Source organism: Stylophora pistillata, chromosome 9 (genome assembly GCF_964205215.1).
Source record: "Stylophora pistillata chromosome 9, jaStyPist1.2, whole genome shotgun sequence".
NCBI lineage: Eukaryota > Metazoa > Cnidaria > Anthozoa > Scleractinia > Pocilloporidae > Stylophora > Stylophora pistillata.
The window spans coordinates 25,233,997-25,254,569 of NC_142527.1; the positions used below are offsets into that span (position 1 = coordinate 25,233,997).

General features: G+C 37.7%; 3 protein-coding genes and 1 non-coding gene across 8 annotated transcripts; 2 read left to right on the top strand and 2 right to left on the bottom strand.

Moving 5' to 3' along the window:
• Positions 1-579: 579 nt before the first annotated feature.
• Positions 580-9,426, bottom strand: LOC111337464 (uncharacterized). The gene is made up of 3 exons (XR_015991661.1): positions 9,051-9,426; positions 6,904-8,885; positions 580-1,653 (listed from the first exon to the last, which is right to left on the bottom strand). It is a non-coding gene; the product is annotated as an uncharacterized LOC111337464 (transcript).
• Positions 3,094-6,893, bottom strand: LOC148724026 (uncharacterized). The gene is made up of 2 exons (XM_088733062.1): positions 6,603-6,893; positions 3,094-6,448 (listed from the first exon to the last, which is right to left on the bottom strand). Exons 1-2 carry the CDS (start codon positions 6,824-6,826, stop codon positions 4,825-4,827), a joined length of 1,848 nt encoding a protein of 615 aa, XP_088589188.1. The 5' UTR covers positions 6,827-6,893; the 3' UTR covers positions 3,094-4,824.
• On the top strand, positions 3,214-4,757 carry LOC111344810 (uncharacterized). The gene has a single exon (XM_022952071.2). The coding sequence runs from the start codon at positions 3,214-3,216 to the stop codon at positions 4,066-4,068; it is 855 nt and encodes a 284-aa protein (XP_022807806.2). The 3' UTR covers positions 4,069-4,757.
• Positions 9,427-10,380: 954 nt separating the features above from the next.
• LOC111337467 (uncharacterized) lies at positions 10,381-20,366 on the top strand. 5 transcript variants are annotated; one of them, XM_088733076.1, is made up of 6 exons: positions 10,383-10,533; positions 10,898-11,019; positions 11,452-11,471; positions 18,110-18,262; positions 18,694-18,989; positions 19,529-20,366. In XM_088733076.1, exons 4-6 carry the CDS (start codon positions 18,207-18,209, stop codon positions 19,855-19,857), a joined length of 681 nt encoding a protein of 226 aa, XP_088589202.1. In that variant the 5' UTR covers positions 10,383-10,533; positions 10,898-11,019; positions 11,452-11,471; positions 18,110-18,206; the 3' UTR covers positions 19,858-20,366. The 5 variants fall into 5 exon arrangements, with proteins under 5 accessions (XP_088589203.1, XP_088589202.1, XP_022799511.2 ...); XM_022943776.2 differs by lacking the exon at positions 10,383-10,533 and having other exon boundaries at positions 10,845-11,019; positions 18,757-18,989; XM_022943774.2 differs by lacking the exon at positions 10,383-10,533 and having other exon boundaries at positions 10,846-11,019.
• Positions 20,367-20,573: the final 207 nt, after the last annotated feature.

Consider the following 20,573-nt stretch of genomic DNA (forward strand, 5'->3'; position numbering starts at 1 on the left):
AAGATGAATTACAAGAAAACCTGTAACTTTAAGCAGTACTTAAAGGGAAACAAAAGATTGAAGAAACCTTTAAGATGCATTTAAAAGTGGAAGTTTTGGTTGACTAAAGTTGACTTTACAAGAATTAAGAGGATTCCTAAATTCAATTAAATGGTTATTTAGGTTTGCTTTCATGTGATCTTAAAGTGTTCATGAAATGGTTATTTAGGTTTGCTTTCATGTGACCTTAAAGTGTTAACTAAATGGTTCATAAGGACACTTAAATTGACTTCGCAAAGTTCAATTAAAGATACATTTCAGAACTTTCGTATGTCACCTAAAGATGACTTAAATACTTCTAATGTTAACCTTTAAGTTACCTTTAAGGAAACTTAATTTAGTTATTTCATCCTGTGCATATTAGTGTACTGTATAGCATCATCAACCTTTATGTACGGGTCTGTTCATTTTCACTGGCTAAAGATATTATTGAGCAGCATAAAGTCAAAGCTAAGAAAACTAAGTCTAAAGCTCTATGTAAGGATATAAGCAGAAAATGTTATGACACAGAGCAAGATAATGAAAGACAAGATTAGCAAGCATTTTATCATACTTTATTTACAAATCATCATCAACTAAACTTTATTCAAGTTGTAATTTTACAACTTGAACATTCAACTCATTAAGTTAACTGTGAAGTAGCCCTAATCAGGCATTGAACTACCAGGCCCTGGGTAGCCATGTACTGAGCAGAGTCTATTATGTATGGATTAAGTCTAATATAAGAACTTAATGAATGTAAGATACCATACTGTTAAAGCTAATTCGTTGTTTTCTGTATCATTTATTTACAACAAGTTATGCAAAAAAAAAAAAAAAAAATTGACTAAATAAAAGCACAGAGAGCATTGAACTTGAGGTCTATGTACAACAATATAGTCTACCATGAACTGTATTTGTGTTGAACAAGCACTGTATTTCATATTTACTCACTTAGATGCCATCTGAAATAAACACCACCATCAAATAAATGCAACAGTTGATGTGCTTTGAAGAGCAAATAAGCAATCTTATTGTGCAAATAGTATGATTCATAAAAAAATGAAACTATGAATGCCAGCAATATATAATATTTGTGGGTGTTGTCTTTCAAAAAATGCTATATAGCTTTTCTACTTGTACAAACAAGAAATGAAAACACTGTGGCATCTACACAAATAAAAAACAAGTAGTTTTTTTCAAGATTTCTTTGGTTTCTTTCTAGCAGGTAGAGGAGCATTGGTCACATTGACCCAAGCTCTGCGCTTGTCCTTTCTACCTCTTGTATTCCCACTTTGACAGGATACTGTTCTTTGTATTCTAATGCTGTTGTCATTGTAGCCAAAAGAGTATACATCAGGGTTGTCATTCCGTCGTCCTAATTTCCGCTGATTACCGAAATACTCTTCAACTGGATCCTGACAAAAACGTTCTGTCAATACATATTCCATACCTTTGCTAAGTAGAAATTTAGTGGCTTCATTTGCAGAATAGACAGTTATTTTGAACCCTTCATAAGTTTGCCGCAGTAAGAACATCCTAGCTCGAGCATTCTTTGTAAAGTTTCCAGGCCTGGCATCAGTACTTTCTTTCCAGCTTTTCAGGTAGGCTAAGAAGTCCAACAACCACTGGAATCTACAATAGAATAATAAACAAGCTTAGCCAATAGTTAAAATAATTATCAATAATACTGATGATACGTATATGTGCACGATCCTTCGCAGTAAAGCACTATTTAAGCAATAGTGAAAATCAGACCTGAAAAAAATTCAGGCCTGTACGGGATTCGAACCACTGACCTCTGCGATACTAGTGCAGCGCTCTACCAATTGAGCTAACAAGCCAACAGGGAGCAGGCCATCAAATTAATTCGACATAAACCCGTAGATGATAAATCAAACAACAAACATATGAAATAGATATATATGAACTGCGGTTATGAAACGTATATGTGCACGATCCTTTGCAGTAAAGCACTATCTAAGCAATAGTGAAAATCAGACCTGAAAAAAATTAGGGCCTGTACGGGATCCCGTACAGGCCTGAATTTTTTTCAGGTCTGATTTTCACTATTGCTTAAATAGTGCTTTACTGCGAAGGATCGTGCACATATACATTTCATAACCGCAGTTCATATACATGTATTTCATATGTTTGTTGTTTAATACTGATGATGATAGAGTATGTGTATTTAATCTGTGAGAGAATTATTGATACTATTATTATTACTTTGTAAAAAATAATGTTGATTACACAAAAGAAAACAATATGTAACAGATGAAATACAAAAAACAATATCAGATTGGCCATTCAACTGTGCTTTACACTATAACTCAATTCGCCGGTAACAAAACGAAAAAGGGCCTGGGATCGAATGTCGATCGCAAAGCATGCATGGATTGATTGGCTGGACAGGAAGACATGTTGACATACATGTGTTGTAATTTATCCTGTTCAAAAGAGACTAATTCAAAGCTGTTTTGAAGGAAAATGCCACATCATTTTAACTGTTGTGTGCCCCAGTGTACCAACAACTTTAGAAACAAACCAAATCTGGAATATTACAGGATTCCCAAGTGCGAAAAGGCTCGGAAATACTACAAAGTATCGCTTAGAAACGAATCGCTAAAGCTGGATTCTTCCCAAACGAGAATCTGTTCTGAACACTTCGAAGGTGGCCAAAAACTCAGCAGAAATCATCTGCCAACAATATTTCCATGGACAAAAGAGAGAAAATCAAGGAGAGAAATCTTTAAGCATGACTTTGTGCCAAAGAAAAGGAAAGTCTCATCAGTTGTTGTATCTACTACTGATACTGACAGCAGTTACTCTGACAACAATGCCAACATTGTAACCCAAACAACACCGACCTCGACTGAATCACTGCACGAGGATCCATACTATACGAGAGAAGTTCAACCTGAGGAAATACTGAATAATTTTTGAGAAGAACAACATCAATATCTTTCTAAACACACTCAAACTGACATAGATTTGGCATCATTGGAAGAGGTATTGAATGAGGTATCTAAACTCAAAGAGGAAAACAAAAAATTGAGAGATAAATGTGACCAGTTAACAAAAGAAAACAAACATTTGAACTTTATTTCAAGTAATAGTGAAGTTTTTAATATTGAGAAGTACAAAGATAATCCTGATGACATTGCATTCTACACTGGACTCTCTGATTATGAAATGTTAACGATGTGTTACAACCTAGTGAAAGACTCAGCTAAGAATATAAGCTACAATTATGAAAGAATATACTGTGACTTAGAAAGTACAAAACAACCTGGCAGACCTAGAGCACTATCAGCATTCCAGGAATTCATAATGACTTTGGTGCGAATACGACTGGGATTGTTTGAGAGAGACTTGGGCCATAGGTTTAATGTTTCTCGCATGTCTGTTTCAAGGATAACTAACTCATGGCTGAGATTTTTGAGGTCAGAGTTCGAGCCACTTATACAGATACCACCTGATGATGTTTTGAAATTTCATATGCCGAAAGTCTTCAAAGAAATCTGTCCTGACACTGTTGTCATTGTAGACTGCACTGAGTTCCAGATGGAAAAGCCATCGTCACTCGATGCCCAATCTGCCTGCTATTCATCCTATAAGAGCACTAACACAATGAAAGCTTTATTAGGAATCACACCAAGTGGAGTTGTCTGTTTTGTTAGTGAACTATTTCCAGGAAGTACTTCTGATCTAGAAATAACAATGCAAAGTGGCTTTCTTGGCAAACTTAAAAGAGGTGACGAGGTAATGGCTGATAAGGGGTTTAATTGTCAAGATGAGTTAGCATCAGTTGGAGTTGTGCTAGTTAAACCTAATTTTCTAAAAGACAAAAAGCAATTTTCTACCAAAGAAACAGAACATAATAAAACAATTGCAAGTCTCCGTGTCCACGTGGAAAGGTTAATGGAACGTATTAAAAACTGGCATATTTTTGATCGTAAAATTCCCATTTCAATGTCACCTGTTGCCTCTGATATATTAATTGTGGTGGCTGCTCTATCAAATTTTCTTCCTCCCTTAATAGACTAATTAGATTTTGTACATGTTCATGGTAGAGTGCATTTCATTGTTGATGTGTGAAACACTTTGAAAGCAAAATTGTGCAAATTAGTGCATGTTTCACTCTTATAATGAAATGCACCCAAGGTGTAAGATAGAGCAAAAACACGAACTTTGAAATGATATTAAATAGTTATTGACAAATATTTAGTATGTAGTGACAAATTAATGATATCACTGGACCAGAATAGTTTTTAGTCTTGCTATAAAACAAATGCAATTGACAGAGACCACTTTAAATATATGGTACTGTCATTAAACTGTTCAGGATTGAGCACAAAGCAAAATGAAACAAAACTATTTATTCTAAACATGAACAAAAGCTGCAGAATATAATACATTACATGATAATATATTTGCTTGACGTTTTGATCTGATAAATCTTTAAATTGTTTTCCACACATGTGCAGTCTACACTTTGATGCATTAACTTTAACTATAACTAAATATATTATACTTTGCCTCTTTTGTATTCTTTTGTCCAGTGACAACTATTGTGGTTTATTAAACTTTGAAATTACAATAACTGCACAGGTATTTAAAAGCCACTTATTTCAATAAATAGTGCCTGTTATTGTTGTTAGTATTTTAACCTTTTTAAAGGTTACACTACATGTAGACCCATTATGTCCAAGATAATTAAAATTGTGCAACTTATATTCAAGACTGCAAGGTTTTCTTTTACACTGTTCTAAATGAATTCATTTAAATCAATTTAGGCACAGTCTATTCAAATCTCAACTGACATCTTGCTAACCCATATTTGACTCGAGGATATGACATCTCTGGTAAAACTTGTAGTTGAAAGAAATTGCAAAGTTTAGGAAGAACACTTTCCCAAAACTCAGAGTTGAAGTTGACTCGCTCAATGTATAGCTCATTTCCTGTTGATCCCTTGACTACAAAATCTGTCCATTTACGCTGGGTTACAAACATCTGTTGTTGTATTTGATAGAAATACTTATGTCCAGTGTTCATCTTTAGATGGTTGTCACCACAGTCCTTACATATTCTTCTTTGAAGCAGACCTTGTCTAAGACTCTCACTGTCATTTAACTGTATCAATTTCATTTCAAGAAGTCCAAGTGGTTGGGAAACATGAGGATCTGACACTAGACCATCAGGGGTGGCAGCTAAGAAACCATGGCTTTGGCTAATAAAAAGCCCACATGGCTCAACTGAAAGATTCCTGTAGCCTGAGTTATGCTTAGATGTAACATATAATCTTTCAATTTCTTCTTCTTTCTCTAAATCCTGATTCATTGCAAAACTCTGATACTGTTTATTATACTGTAAGACATCTGCAAGTGCCTTTGTTGGTGATGTAGTGGGCTTCAAAGAGGCAACCCGGTAACATTTCGAAGCTGTTATTCTACACTTTCTGTGATAATTCCAAAGCTTGTCCTCTGATTGTCCTCTAGTCTTTTGCTCAACTTTGGTAATTTCCTTTTCCTCTAGATTCAACTTTTTCTCAATTTCTTTGCATTTTTCACTTATTTCCCTTAGGGATGGTGGAAGGACTTTGAGCGGCGAAACAATGGTGTCTTCTTCTTTAACCTCTTGTGGCAGTATGTGACTCCAGCCAACAATGTTACCACTTTTGGTTTGATAGTCTTTGATAGTTTGTAACATATTGTTCACTTTGGCATCTGACCACTCTCTCTGATGTATAGCTCGAACATCTTTCCCTTTCTTGATATTTGGTGTTCTGTCAGTCTTAACTTGTTTGCTGTAGTCATGTTTATGAAATGACATGGCTGAGATTGGTGATAGAGGACCTTTTCGTTTCCTTGGGATATTCCATTTACATGGTTTAGAAGTACATGATTCTATGGAGATCTTTTCTCTTTCTTTGCAATATTCAGCCAAGGCAAAGAGAGTTGCAGACACATGATTACATCTTCCGTCTATTCCTGCTGGGCAACCACAATATGCTTTGAGTACTCCTCCAATACTTGACATTACTATTTGACATTGGTATATTAAGTTCTTTTTCATTGATGGGAGAACTTGGCTCTTTATAAAGTGCTTCCCACTTTCCTTTAAATGGTGAATAGAATGTACGTTCCCAGACTTATAAAAATTGAACCCCTTTACAAGAGGTTTAGCAGTTGAGAGTTGTTTTTTTGAGTCAACTGAGTCGATCATGTAACGCCAGATGGTTCCAAATGACACTTTAGGGAGAGCATTGAGATCAGAGTTGAAACCTTCTTTTGGAAATTTTCCATTTGTTTGAGGCTCTCTCTTATCAAGCAAACCAAGATCTGCTTTTTTCTTCATAATATTAGCGCCGTTGTCGGGGTCTCTAAGATATTTCTTGTCAAGGCCATTTTCTACATAGTGTTTTAGCCTATGCAAAACGATTTTAAATAATGTTAATGGAGTTCTAAGCAGACGATTTAATGTATAAAATCTTTAAGTGAATATGTTTTCCATCAGAAATATTAATGGTTTTTATGTGAGCAAAAGAAAGAGCTACAAAAAAGCTGAATTTGACCCTTTACCTGCTGACTAAAGCTGACTTTTTACCACTTGTTTTCGCTCCCCTACAAATCAGCCAGCGCTTTAGCTGTACCACACTGCATGCCTCTACATTTCTGTTTTGCAAAACAGCCCCAGGTATATCGTCTTCAGTTAAAATAAAGCCTTCTTCTTTAGTTTCTGAGAGCTTACTATCATTCGCAATGGACGCCATTTTGATTTCTGTCCAGCCAAACAATCCATGCATGCTTTGCGATCGCAGTTTCAGTCCCAGGCCCTTTTTCGTTTTGTTACCGGCGAATTGATTGTTCAAATTTTACATACCTTTCGTCATCACTTCTAGAGTAGGGGGCTAAAAATGGCTTCCTTTTCCGTTGATGTTCAGACAAGCTCCTCACATTCAGGCAATCAAAGAACTTATCTACCATCTCGCACAGTTTTGCAGTACCATGTGATTCTGGTGGACCAAATGACTTTAGGACAGCAGACACTGAGGCACTTAGGACTTGTGCTGCCAGGTTGACTCTCATAACTGAGTATGAGTTGGGATTGATGTGCTTGTAGGTTAGCTTGGGAAGGAGATTAAGACCACTGTCAATGTCCTGGTAGAACAATTGAGCAATGTGTTGCTATAAAAGGTACACGCCATTGTTCCACATGTACCTTGTGCATGTGCTTGATCCAGAATGCAGCAGACAGCTTCTTGTTGTCTTGATTAAGTGTGGAGCATCAGCAAAGAAATACAAATAGCGATGACGAGCAAATAGGTTAATAGTGCGATAGCACACATCCTTGTCAGATCCACCATCAAGAAGCTTATGTAATCTATAAAGCTTCCTATTCTGTGATGCTCCATCTGAGGTTGCACCTATGACCCACAGATTGCAGTTTGTCTCTAGGATGCATACTGCTTCCCAGAAGATTGGCATTATTTGGACAGCAGTAACCTCTCTCATGGAGAAGTGTGCCAAAGCAAACTTCAGTTCAGTGCACATGCCACGCACTAGAAATAACAAGATGTGAAAAGCAATTTCATATGCCTTCTCTAGTACAGCAAAATTTACATTGGGATCACCAAGATCAGTAAAGCCAATGAGCTCGCCAGTAACTTTGTCCATTACTAAATTGGCTTGAACCTTCATCTCGTCAAACAGCAAGACAACATATCTTTGCACATCAAAGTATGCATTGCTGATGGTCTTAAGTTCCTCTATGACTTGCTCATTGAATCCCCTCTGTGGCTTTATAGCGTTTCTGTAGTCCTTAAGACGCAGTTGACTGGGAAGAGTAAGGAAATCACTGTTTCTTAACTCTTCATAGCACGAGGGAGACTTTGCTGCCAAAGACAGGCAAAAGCGAATGATCATTGGGTGATATCGCACTCCATATTTACTTGAGGTAGCCATTCGTTGTTGTTGTTGCCAAAAGAGGTTCATAAATGGTGCAACATCTTTGTCAGCTGAACTGAAGAGTTTAGCAAAATCATTACCCAGTTCATGATCAGTGTTTATGCTAGACTTTTTGAGCTCATTGCGCATCTCATCTAACTGGTGTTCAAGCTCTGAGCAGCGTAGTCTCTGCTCTTGAAGAGTGAGCTTAATTCTTCTTGGATCTGTAACAGACACTGGAGCTTTCACATGAGCTGGCTTCAAAGTGCCACTTTGTCTTGGCTTTGCCTTCTGAGCAGCATGCTCTTTACATTCAGGACAGACTGAATCACTGGCATAAATCAAGCAGCCTTTAGCCCTCCAATATCCTTTGTGTGGAAATTGTTCCGAGTCTGACTCACCTGAATCTGAGCATGTTGGGATAACATGGTGCAGTAGCTTACTACAGTCAGAGTCATTTAGCTCTACACCACAACAAATAATATAGCCTTCAAGTTCATCAACCAAGCGGCTGATTGTTATGTTTCTCTCAGAGCGACGGTATTTCATGTATATTGGGTGATCCTCGGGTAAATAGCAGCCGTAAACTTTAACTGTAAAGGTGAGACTGTCTGCCACAATAATCTCAGTCGTGGGCAAGACGTACTGACCATCCATCTTTTTGAGTACAAAGTATCTTTTCTTCAAGAATCCTCTTTTCCTAATGATTCAAAGATTTGATATTGGAAAGTCTTCTATTGAAATCGGTGAGAGTTTTGTAGTACGATTGAGGCCCTTGAGTGCATTCATTGGTGACTTCAGTACGAGTAATCGGAACTCTTGGTGATGGCTTCGGCGTCTCGTGGCTCTTTCTTGGCATATCAATTGTCGGGATCGCTCCAAATCGTGGTTTCTTTTTCGTCATCTTTTCACTTCGAACTATAAAACAAAGATTGGACTTATATTTAATCTATGTTTCGTCATATTTTCTACGTCAACACGAGATCTACGACTGCAACAAGACCGAAGTGCCGCGCCGTAAGCCCTACACACTGTTTGCGCGAGTACATGTTTGTAATAGAAAGTTTCATTGTTATTACTTACATATCTCGATATCTTCTGGCTTGAAATGCTTTTCTCAAGTGTAAACACGATCTTTCTCTATTAGATCTTTGAAATGATGATCGATCTCTCGTGTTCGAGTGATTTGCTGTAGCCATTCGTCGCGCCATTTCTTGTGCGCTTCGTCCTTCGGCTTTGGAAGCTTCCAAATTCCCATGCCTTTCGACCTTCTACAGGTCCCACAACCAAGAATCGAACAATTCTCACCGGGCATAATGCACTAGAACGGTTTTAAACCGATCGGAATTACATTTGGTGCTTAATTTCACCGTTTTAAACTAAAATATTTCGAACACACGCTTCTCTATACAACAACTGTATTTGGAATGTGCAGGGTCAATGTCACGTGACTAGTGAAAATCTTAACAATAACATGCGCCTTCGAAGTTCGCCGGCCTTCATAACCATTCCCCTCGATTAACTATGGAGTAAAGTATAAAAAGTTGGAGTAACGTTTCCTCTGTCTGGTAAATCTGACAATTGTCCCTGCTGTCGAAAAGGAGATCTTGAGTACTGATTTATCTTGAAATTGTACAAATCATAATGAAACAGAATAAAAAATCTACTTTATATGGATGACCGTAGACAATAACAACTGAATTTTGATAATTACGAGTGCCAGAATTTCAGGTCAATCCGATGACCGAAGATAACCACAGTTGTCAAAATTTTAACCACGTCGGCTTTTTCTTTTATAATCTTTATTGAGATTTTTTCGGCATATAAAAGTATGGTTTTCTCTTTGTAACTGATTTCTTTTAGCGTGTTGTTGAATAGCTTCAAGGGTGATTTTAGCTCAAGTGATGTGCGACCTAATTTTAATAAATTATCGAGCTTTTTGAGAATACCTCTGCGGTTAACTAAACATTATCTTGATTGTTTTCTCTCCGTCTCTTATTCATGTGCGCAATTTTGTTTTTTTTACAACACAAAACTGTCTCTCTTTATTTTCCATTTTAATTCCCAGAGTATCATACTCAGCGAGGGGGAGTCAATACCCTTAACTCACTTTACAGAGAGTTATGGCTATTTTTAATTTCGTGAGCTGCATGGCTGAGTAAGCACGGATGCTAACTAGGGTACTTTTTTGAACTACGCTTAAACTGAAAGACGTCTCATTTAGGCTGTTTAATAGAGAAGGAAAAAAAAGTTCAATATTAATATCAGTCTCATGGGAGGTGGTTGATTTGTATTTCAGAGAGTGAGTGCGTGAGTTAGTTACCATAATTATGCAGCTGTTTTATTGGTGGTAGGGGTGATTGAGTTATATGCATAAATTTGAGCAGAGCTGAGCGAGTCCGATCTGCTTCGGTTAGCACTACCTCACAATCGATACACATTTTTACAGCCTGCTTGCAAATTCTCAAGGCTAGAGATCAACCGACTGCAGAGAAACAGGTCTGTTAATGTTCAGACCTTGATGGTTTTCCTTTCGTGAAAACCAGCCAACATCTAAGGACTGGAGGTTAGGGTCACTTAGTCTCTTCATTTTATCATAGTTAATATTTTCATCCTTTAGAGAAAATTAAGAATTGTCAGCAACTACTCCCTGTTTAACAGTACATTTGCTGAAATTAACTTTTGCAAGGAATGTTATTACGCTGATGCTTTTACCAGGCTACCCGAAAGTTCAGTATTAATACCGATCTACAGTGAGGTGGTTGAGGTGTATTTCGGAGTGTGAGTGCATGAGTCAGATCCTATAATTACGCTGCAGTTTGATCTGTGGTCACGTGATTGAGTAATATGCATATATTGAAACAGCTACTGAGTGAGTCACAAATCTGCTTCGGTTAGCACTTCAGTGCGATCAATTCATATTGTTACAGACTGCTTGCAAATCGGGTCGGCCAGAGACCTACGGCTACAGAGAAACAAGTCTGTCAATGTTCAGGCCATGAAGGTTTTCCATTTGCCATAAACAGCAAACTGTAACACCCAAAGACTTCAGGTGAGGGAAATGTTATTTTCATCGTTAAGCAAACTTGAGATCGGAAATAATTCATTTTCACTTTTTGCACCCGGACGACATTATCAAAACAACTACTTAAGAGCATTTCAGATGAGACGCAAGACCTTGGAAAGGCATCGACATATGTTAGCACCGTACGATTTGTGGTATATCTTCAAATCGCTCCAGCACACCGGGTAAACTTACGCAAAAAGTAGTTCCGGTTTTCTTTCTTGCCAAAGCCGCTCATTCTGTATTGCTTTCTACAGTGTGTATTTGGTTTTAATTTATGCTTTTATAAGTCAGGTAAGACAGTCAACGCACACAGTTCTTATCAAAAGAAAATCATTTTATCTGTTGTCGATGTCAGTGCTGAGCGAATGTTTTATTTCGTATTTATCATCCATATTCCTTCGCTACGAAACCATCCAGGTGTCACGCGGTCTTACAAGGTAAGAAGAACACGATGGTGCGTCAATTTAGAATACAGTTCTATAATAGTATTTGTCATTCCAGATTTATATCGTGTGCCATTTGTACATTAATGGTTGCTTCCTGTAAATGTATATCCACGTTGTCAAATTATCTTCGCCGTTTCATAGAAAAAGTCAATATCGTCTATAGGTGGTTTGCACGTTACGTCATTGCCGCCATGTTGGTGGACGCAAACAATAGATATCTCGTTAGCTTCTTTTGTTCGTCCACCAGCATTTGTTCCTTTCACCATTGTTACCCGTGTCTCTAGAGATTGGTTGCAAACCACCTATTAATGCTGCAGACTAGATTTGAAAAATTTGTTGCGATCACGTGATCGAGAGGGTTTTTTTTTAGTCTGAGCTGGTGAGTCAGAGTAGACTGTTGAATTTCAATTAGGGCTTCAATTTAGTTATTATTTTTTTTTTTTACTGAATCAAATACAAGACTTAAATCGTATCGGATTAGCATTTCACCACGCAATTGTCTGCGAAAGTTGAAAACGTAAACTAATACTGTCCATAGGCTGGTTGTGTGAGCTTAATTCAGCCCCTTGAAACTACTCAGCTGTACGTTTAACCGCAAATTAATTGAACTACGGTTTAGTAAAGTTGTTTTCCTGGGCTGTTTCTTTAACAGGCTACCAAAAACCTCAATATTAATACCAATCCCGTCCGCTATATACCCACACACCACACTCAGAAGGTTTACGATCTCTTTTAACTATATATAATCCCTTTTCTGGATTTCATAATGTTTTACTCTAAACTTACAAGCACGAGTCCTTCGAAGATTAAAATAAAACCACTCACGTATTGCCTTAAACCTTCTCCTATTTACTGAACTTCATCTTCCACTTCCTATGTAATTATAAGTTACTCTACGCCTACATTTCACAGTCACTTCAGGTCGGCGATTAGTATAAACATTTGCCTGTACCGAGAAAATTAAAATCCCAGTAATTTCAGCGGGTATTTGAGGTGTATGTTGGACGATTGGGTGCTTGAGCCAGATAATGTATAATGATCCTGCAGTTTTATTGGCAGTCGTATGATTGAGCCTTATGCATAAATTTAATTAGCAACTGAGTCAGTTGCTAATCTGCTTTGGCAAGTACTACCGTAAAATCCATTCAAATACGACCCGATTATGTTTTCATTCGAAATATATATAAAACGTTTGAACTGTTTATCCTCATTTAAACTGCTAAAAAGGACTCTTTGATACTGTCGGAATCTTAAATATCTCAAAATGCTGTAATCAAATATCCAAATCGTTTAAAATTCTAATTTCGTAGAGGTCAACGAATATCAAACTTGCCAGCCATATTGAAATGGTTTGTGACGTTATACTGGCAGTGATTTACCTTGGAGACGCCCCCTCCCTACTGAGTCTTACTTTATACAGTGAGGTGGTTGAGGTGTATTTCGGAGTGTGAGTGCATGAGTCAGTCTGTTTTGTGGTCACGTGATTGAGCATTATGAATAAATTTAATCTGTAATTGAGTGAGTCACAAATCTATCTCGGTTAGCACAACCTTAAGATCTATTCATATACGTACAGACTGGCTTGAAAATCGTTCGGCCTAGAGTCCTGCCGACCACAGAGGAACAGTCTGTTAATGTTCAGACCTTGATGGTTTTCCATTCGACATAAACAGCTAACATCCAAAGATTTTAGGGAAGGGAAACTTTATCTCTTTATGTTATTTTCATCGCCGGTTAAGCAAACTTGCGGTAGTAAATCATTTATTGTCACGATTTGCGCCCCGGCAACATTGTTGAAACAACTCCTTTAGGGCACATCTTAGAAAGGCATTGGCACATGTTGGCACAACACGATTTGTGGTATATCTGAGAACTACTCCAGCGTACCGGGTAAACATACATAAATAGTGTTTCCGGTTTGCTTCCTTGCAAACACCGTTCATTCTGTGTGGTTTCTACAGCGAGCGTTTGGTTTTAATTCATGCTTTTATTTATCAGCTAAGACGGTCAATGTACATCGTTTTTAGCAAAAGGGAATCCTTTTATCTATTGTCAATATCAGTGAATCAGAGTGGATGTTTCATTACATATTGATCGTCCATTACTTCGCCACGAAACCTTCCAGGTCTTCCTCAGTTTTGTCACGAGCTAAGTAGGATACGATGGCTCGTCAATTTAGAATAAAGTACTATAGTAGTATTTGTCATTCCAAATTTACATCGTGGTTCATTTGTACATTAATCATTACTTTCTGTAAATGTATTTTCTCATTGTCAAATTATCTTCGCAGTCTTATAGAGCGGAAAGTCATCACTAGCTATTAGCAATGCACCACATTTGTTGCGATCACGTGATTGAGAGGGCTTTTTTGTCCATTTTGGTGAGAGATAGTGGACTGTTGAATTTCAGTGAGGGGCTTCAGTTTTATTTTTCTTCTTTACTGAATCAAATAAAAGACTTAAATTGCAACGGATCAGCAATTCACCTCGCTATCGTTTGCGAAACATTGTCCACAGGTTTGTTGCTTGGCAATTGAGCTCAATTCAGCCCCTAGAAACTATTCAAATGTACGTTCAACAATAAATTCATTGAATTTAGCTTTAGCAGAATTGACTTGTCCGGGCTGTTGCTTTAACCTGGGTATAATTATTAACAGGCAACCAAAAACTTCAATATTAGTATACCAGTACCGTTCGCTATATACATGCATTAGTATACACTGAAGTGTTTACCATTTTTTTACAATATGACTTTAATACATTGTAGCAAAAGAGTTCCCTTTTATCTAATACGTACTGAAATCTTACCCGACCTGAAAAAAATAAGCGCGTGGAAACTAGTCTTTGCATTTGCTGACGTCGGCAGCGTACACTCATCGGCAAATGGTGGACACTGAATTGACCAATCAGAGCGTGCTATACTTTGGTTATGTCATAGCTAATTCTATTGATTGAAAGTCATCTACCATTTCCGATGCAATTATAAATAACTCTGCGCTAACATTCTACAGTCGTCTCAAGTCGGCGATTAGGTATAAAACAGTCAAGTCAAAACATGAACAGCGAGAAAGTAACATCCCAATAATTTCAACGGGAACTTGAGGTGTATTTTGGAGAGTGAGTGCTTGGGCCCGATACTATAATAATGTTAAAGTTTGATTGGCGGTCATGTGATTGAGCCATATTCATAAATTTAAGCAGCAACTGAGTCATTTGCAAATCTGCGTCGATAAGCACTACCGTAAAATCAATTCAAATACAAGGAGACAAAAAAGCTGCGATGGATTATGTCACACAAGAGTGATTTTCCGAAAACTTCGGCACATAAGCTAGCAAAAATTTTGATGTTATCTTAAAAAAAAAATGGCCACAATTTCAGCTATAGATTTGTCACGTCTGTTATGATCACGTGATTGAGAGGGATTTTTTTTTTCATACTGGTGGGTCACAATAAACTGATGAATTTCGACAAAGGGCATCGGTTTGTTATCCTCTATACTGAATCAAATCAAGATTTAAATTGAAGCGGATTAGCATTTGACCATGCTATCGTTCGCAAAACTTTGCTGATGAATAATGTCCACAATCTTTATTCGGCCCCTAGAAACTACTCATCTTTTCAGCGATAAATTTACATTTACATTTAGTTGAGCATTATCATTTACACCTGAGTGTAAATGACTAACGCTGCCAAAACGTTCAAAATGTAGATGTATTTCTGAGAGTGAATGCGTGAGCCAGATGCTGTAATTATGTTTAGTTTGATTGGTGGTCATGTGATTGAGGCATAAATTCAAGCAGCAACTGAGAAAGTCACAAATCTGTCTCGGTTTGCACTACCGTAGGATCCATTCGCGGACGTGCCGACTACTTAAAATCGTGTGGCCTGAAGACTTACCGACCAAAGTGATATCGGTCTGTTAATAGTCGGACCTTGATGGTTTTTTTAAAACTTTAAAATGTTGGATCTGACCCAATACCGCTAAAAAAGGTATGAAAGCTAAATCTTCGGTAAAATGACAACGTGAATAATTAATTTCTTATGCTATTTCAGTGTTTTGAGGTCAGATCCAAAATTTTAAAGTTTTAATCGTGAATACTGACCGCCCATGCAGTATTGCTGGTTTTTTTACTTGTCAAAAACAACTCACATGAAAGACTTGAAGTATAAGATATTTAATCTCTTAATCTTATTTTCATCGGTCAGGCAAACTTGAGACTGTAACTCACTTATCGCCCCTGTTGGCGCCCTGACAACAGTACTAACCAACTACTTTTTACCATTGGGCACAAGAACGAGGAATATGTTACCACCTTAAGCTCTGAAGTATATCATTCAGTATACTTACCGGTGGGTAGCCTGCGAACAGGCTCCCGGCACGTGTGATTGAATGGGAAGCCTGTTCGCAGGCTAACCGGTGGGGACTTATTACACTCTATGTAATAACAACAACACGTATTCGGTTGAAATGTATGCTTTTATAAATCGACCAAGAGAGTCAACGAAAACTGTTCTTATTGAAAGAGTATCCTTTTGATCTATTGTCCTATTCAGTGTAGTTTTGACACATTGGTTCTTTAGTTCATATTACCATGATAGTGTTTGTCATTTCGGCTTTACATATGGTCCTTTTGTACATCAGTCGTTCCTCTCTGTAAAATTTATTTCCTCATAGTCAAGTTATCTTCGCAGTCTTAAGGAAAGAGATAATATTTTCTATCTGCATTGCAGCTATGTAATTGTCACGTTTGTTGTGATTACGTGATTGTGATGTTTTTCACGCAATCGTTCAATGTATATCGTGTACAATCTCGTTGTATGGTAATTAATTGAACGTAATTCAGCCCCTAGAAACTTCTGATCTGATATATTTGTTGAACTAAACTTTAGCAAAGAGTTCATACTTCTGCTGATGCTTTAACCTAGGTATAAATGATTTACGGGCTACCAAAAAAGTCATCAGTTAAAGCAAATCTTGAGTAAGGTGCTAGAAGTATATTATGCTGGAGGATGATTGCGTGAGCCAGATTCTTAAAATATGCAGCAGTTTGATTTGTGGTCACGAATCACTTGCATTGACCGAGCCAGGAGAGAGACTGAGACTGAGTTAATCGCAAGTCTACTTTAGTAAGCACTACGTAAAATCGGTTCAAATACGTAGAGAAAGCCGTTCACGGGGAAGAGAACTCTATTATGTAATGTCAATTTCAGAACTGAGTGGATGTTTTACTTTGAGTGCAAAGCCTTTTAGGAGTTTTGTTACAAGTAGGACACGATGGGTTTCATTGCAGAATACTATAATAACGTCTGTCATGTTAGCTACATATTATGGTCCGTTCGTACATCAATCGTTACTTTCCCTAAGTGTATTTCAATATGGTCAAATTATCTTCGCCGAGTCTTTTAGAAAAAGGCAATATTTATGCTACAGCTATAGACCTAGATTAGTAACATCTGATGCGATCATGTGATTGTGAAGGTTTTTTTCTTCCTACGGGTGGGTTACAGAAGACTGCAGAAGACTGTTAAAAGTCGATAGAGGGCTTCAGTTTGTTTTACATTTTTACTCAACAAATGTAATCACTCGCTAAAACTTGCTACTACATATTCATTGCCAGAAATTTGGGTCAAAATGCCGGACGCGCGTGCGTATTGAGAAGTTAATGGCGGCGAAATCGTGTAAGGAAATGTATGGGATTTCCAGAAAAATACAAAATACCACAAATACGAATAAGATTACTCCTTAGCTCTGACTCGAAACATGTTCAGTAGAGATTAAGCTGTACTTCTAACATAAAAATAATTCAAAAGCTGTTTGTCTACTTACTTCCAGCGAAGTCAGCAATGTTCGATATTAGAGGCTAGCCATTACCTCTAGTCTGTTTCAAATAAAGCGTAATCCATGGCAAAGGATCGCCGATTTGAGAAGCAACCCTCCAAGGAGTCAACTAGCTCCGACTCCGATTAAATAAAGGGAAGTTCGAAGTAAGCAAATCGTCCATAAAAAGAGACATTTCTTGACAATAAGACACTTCCAAAAGAGCTTGAAAATTGCTATTTTTGCTCTGTGGAGTCTGTGATCTGAGACCATCCTTGAGGACGCACCAGAAGGAAAAGAGTTAAAAGAAAAACCCTCCGCGAAACCTTCAAAACTGTCGTCATATTTGTTTTTCTAATTCAGCAATGTTTGACGGGAAATAAACTCAATTCAGACCCCCTCATACTAAAGTAGAGCCTTGAATAAAAATTTTCTCGCGCGAAAATTAAGAAGCAGATCAGAGAGATCTGTATTAGTACGTTCGTTGAACTGTGTTTTCAACTGGGAGAAAAAGCTCTTTTCAAGTACGATTTGCCTAGATCTTCCATTATTTAATGCAAGTGGTTTAAGCTACAATTTCCAAAATGACTGACATCTTAGACGATTACAAATAAAGCCAGTTTGAGTGGACATTGAAGCTTGGTACAGAGTGTCCCTTGCATTACATCAGACAGCAAATTGCTATAAGTCGCTTTGCCTTAAAAGTACCAAGAGATCAGTTCAAAATTGTTTTTCTTTTGCTTTTTTCTCTATAAAGAAGGTCCACAGAACTTAAATCGTTCAATATTTTATATTGAATTTGTCTTGACAGCCATCTTTGTTTTCATCCGACTGCAATCCGCTGACCAATGAATGCGGGAGCAAAATGTCCTCGATTTCTGGCGATGTGTTCGTAGGATTGTTTTCTGATGACTGAACTTTGGCAGGATGAGAAGAGAAACTACTCTCTCCAATTCCGAAGAAGGTAATTAACAATATTTTTGTAATTAATCTAGTAAGGCTTAGAAATATAGCCCCATGCAGTAGACATAGGACATTTTCTAACTTTTTATGTTTTAAAATCGATCGAAAAATCTCAAAGAATTGTAAGCACCATCTCGTTTTAAAACTGCTAGCGAGAGACAAACCATAGACCACTTTCATAAATGGCTGCCGAATTAATATTATTTTGTTTAAATTTAAATTAGCCCTTCTGGCCTCGCATGAGATACTGTATTCTTTTGAATTTTTTACTGGAGAACGAGGCCAGTAGGGCTAATTTGAATTTAGACAAAAGAATATTAATCCGGCAGCCATTTATGAAAGTGGTCCTCATAACAATAACTGCTTTAAATGCGATAGGAAAAGATGCGACCTCCGTCAGAATTTCTTTGTTGAATCTAAATAATTTCTCAGCTTTCAGACAGGCAGAAGTTTCACCATTCACCCTGGACTTTCCTGTGATTCTTGCACCACCAGATTAGTGGAGTCTCTAAAGGAGGAGAGTGGAAATGAAGTACTCCTAGTTCTTTCCGGAGTAGGCGGAGCGTTGGGAATCGTATTTATGTTTGTTTTAATTACCGCGATGATTCGTCATGGTGGGTTCCGCAGGCTTCGTTTCTTCAGGAGGGCAAATTCAAAGAATTCAGTCGAGGTTCCGTTGGCACAACTCGAGCTGAAGCAAACTTTGTGTCGAGAGGAACTCAGGCCCGGTGAGCCCCTATATCAACCGAGACTGACTGTTTGAATAAACCACTAATTGTTTCTATCATAATTTCTTTGAACAACAACAAACATATGAAACATATGTGTGAACTGCGGTTATGAGACGTATATGAGCACGATCCTTCGCAGTAAAGCACTATTTGAGCAATAGTGAAAATCAGACCTGAAAAAAATTTCAGGCCTGTACGGGATTCGAACCACTGACCTCTGCGATACTAGTGCAGCGCTCTACCAATTGAGCTAACAAGCCAACTGGGAGCAGGCCATCAAATTAATTCGACATAAACCCGTAGATGATAAATCAAACAACAACAAACATATGAAACATATGTGTGAACTGCGGTTATGAGATCAGGTTTGATTTTCACTATTGCTCAAATAGTGCTTTACTGCGAAGGATCGTGCTCATATACATAATTTCTTTGTTCTGTTCCAAGTACTGCTCCTCGTATATAATGCGAACGCGGTCTTAATCTATAATTGTGTGAGCTTTCATCAGTTTGATAAATTTTGTATCTCTTTGTAGATGATTTAACTCTGGAGGATCTGGAAAGAGACAACCTGGAGTTGTTCGATTGGGTTTGCACTCGTCTTGACAACGAAAGATTAATTTTCCGGCGTGACTTCGAGCGCTTGGCTGCCAAATACAAACTTATTTCCCTGGAAGTGCGAAACTCCTTGAAAAAGGAGTTAAAAAGTGAAGGTGGAAACCCCTCTAAGCTGCTGATGAGCCAGTTCCAAACTAAGTACCCCAACCATCCTGTTCGATGTCTTGTAAGAATGCTAAAAGAGATCGGAAGAAATGATATGGCACAAAAACTAACACCCTACATGCGTAAAAATGTCGGAAACTAGTCTTGGCAATTGATGATTTTTGTACAATGAAAACGGGCTTCCTGCGGCCTAGTAAATTAACAATGCTATTCATAGGGTTTCTCAATCGAGAATGAATTGGCAGTGATGCTCTGTATCCGCTGGATGACAAACAGTTTTACAAATACGTCGGATCCCAAGCTGAACAACCGCAATTTATCGAAGGAAGAATATCCAGGGTGAGAGCTTGAAATTTTGAAGAGGGCTGACTGAGTGATCTGGTTCGCAATTCTCTCTTCTAGCTATAAAAGATTTCCTTGTAAATTTTTAATTTGTTCTTTCATTAAGGTGTAGCTTAATTTAAGTTCAGATAATTTTGTCTATCCCCTTCTTCTGTTTCAAGGATAATGTATTTTTGATATAAGGAGAGGTTACACACTGATCACTTCGGGCCATTCAGAGGTAGTAGTAATGTAAATAACGCTGGAGTAATGCTATTTTGTCAAGTAAATCTGACGATTGTACCTGGTATTAAAAAGAGTTCTGGAATACTGGTTTATCGTGAAAATTGTGAAAATTGTTATACTATAGAAGGAAATGTACTTAACGTATGGATGACCGCAACGCAATAAAACTATTAAATTCTGATAACACAGTCGAACCTTAAGCGGGAACTTATAAAGCGGTCAGTTGTCAAAGTCACCTTTATTAAGCGGTCACGAAGGGCTATTTAGCTTTGACGAGGGGCTCACGCTCAA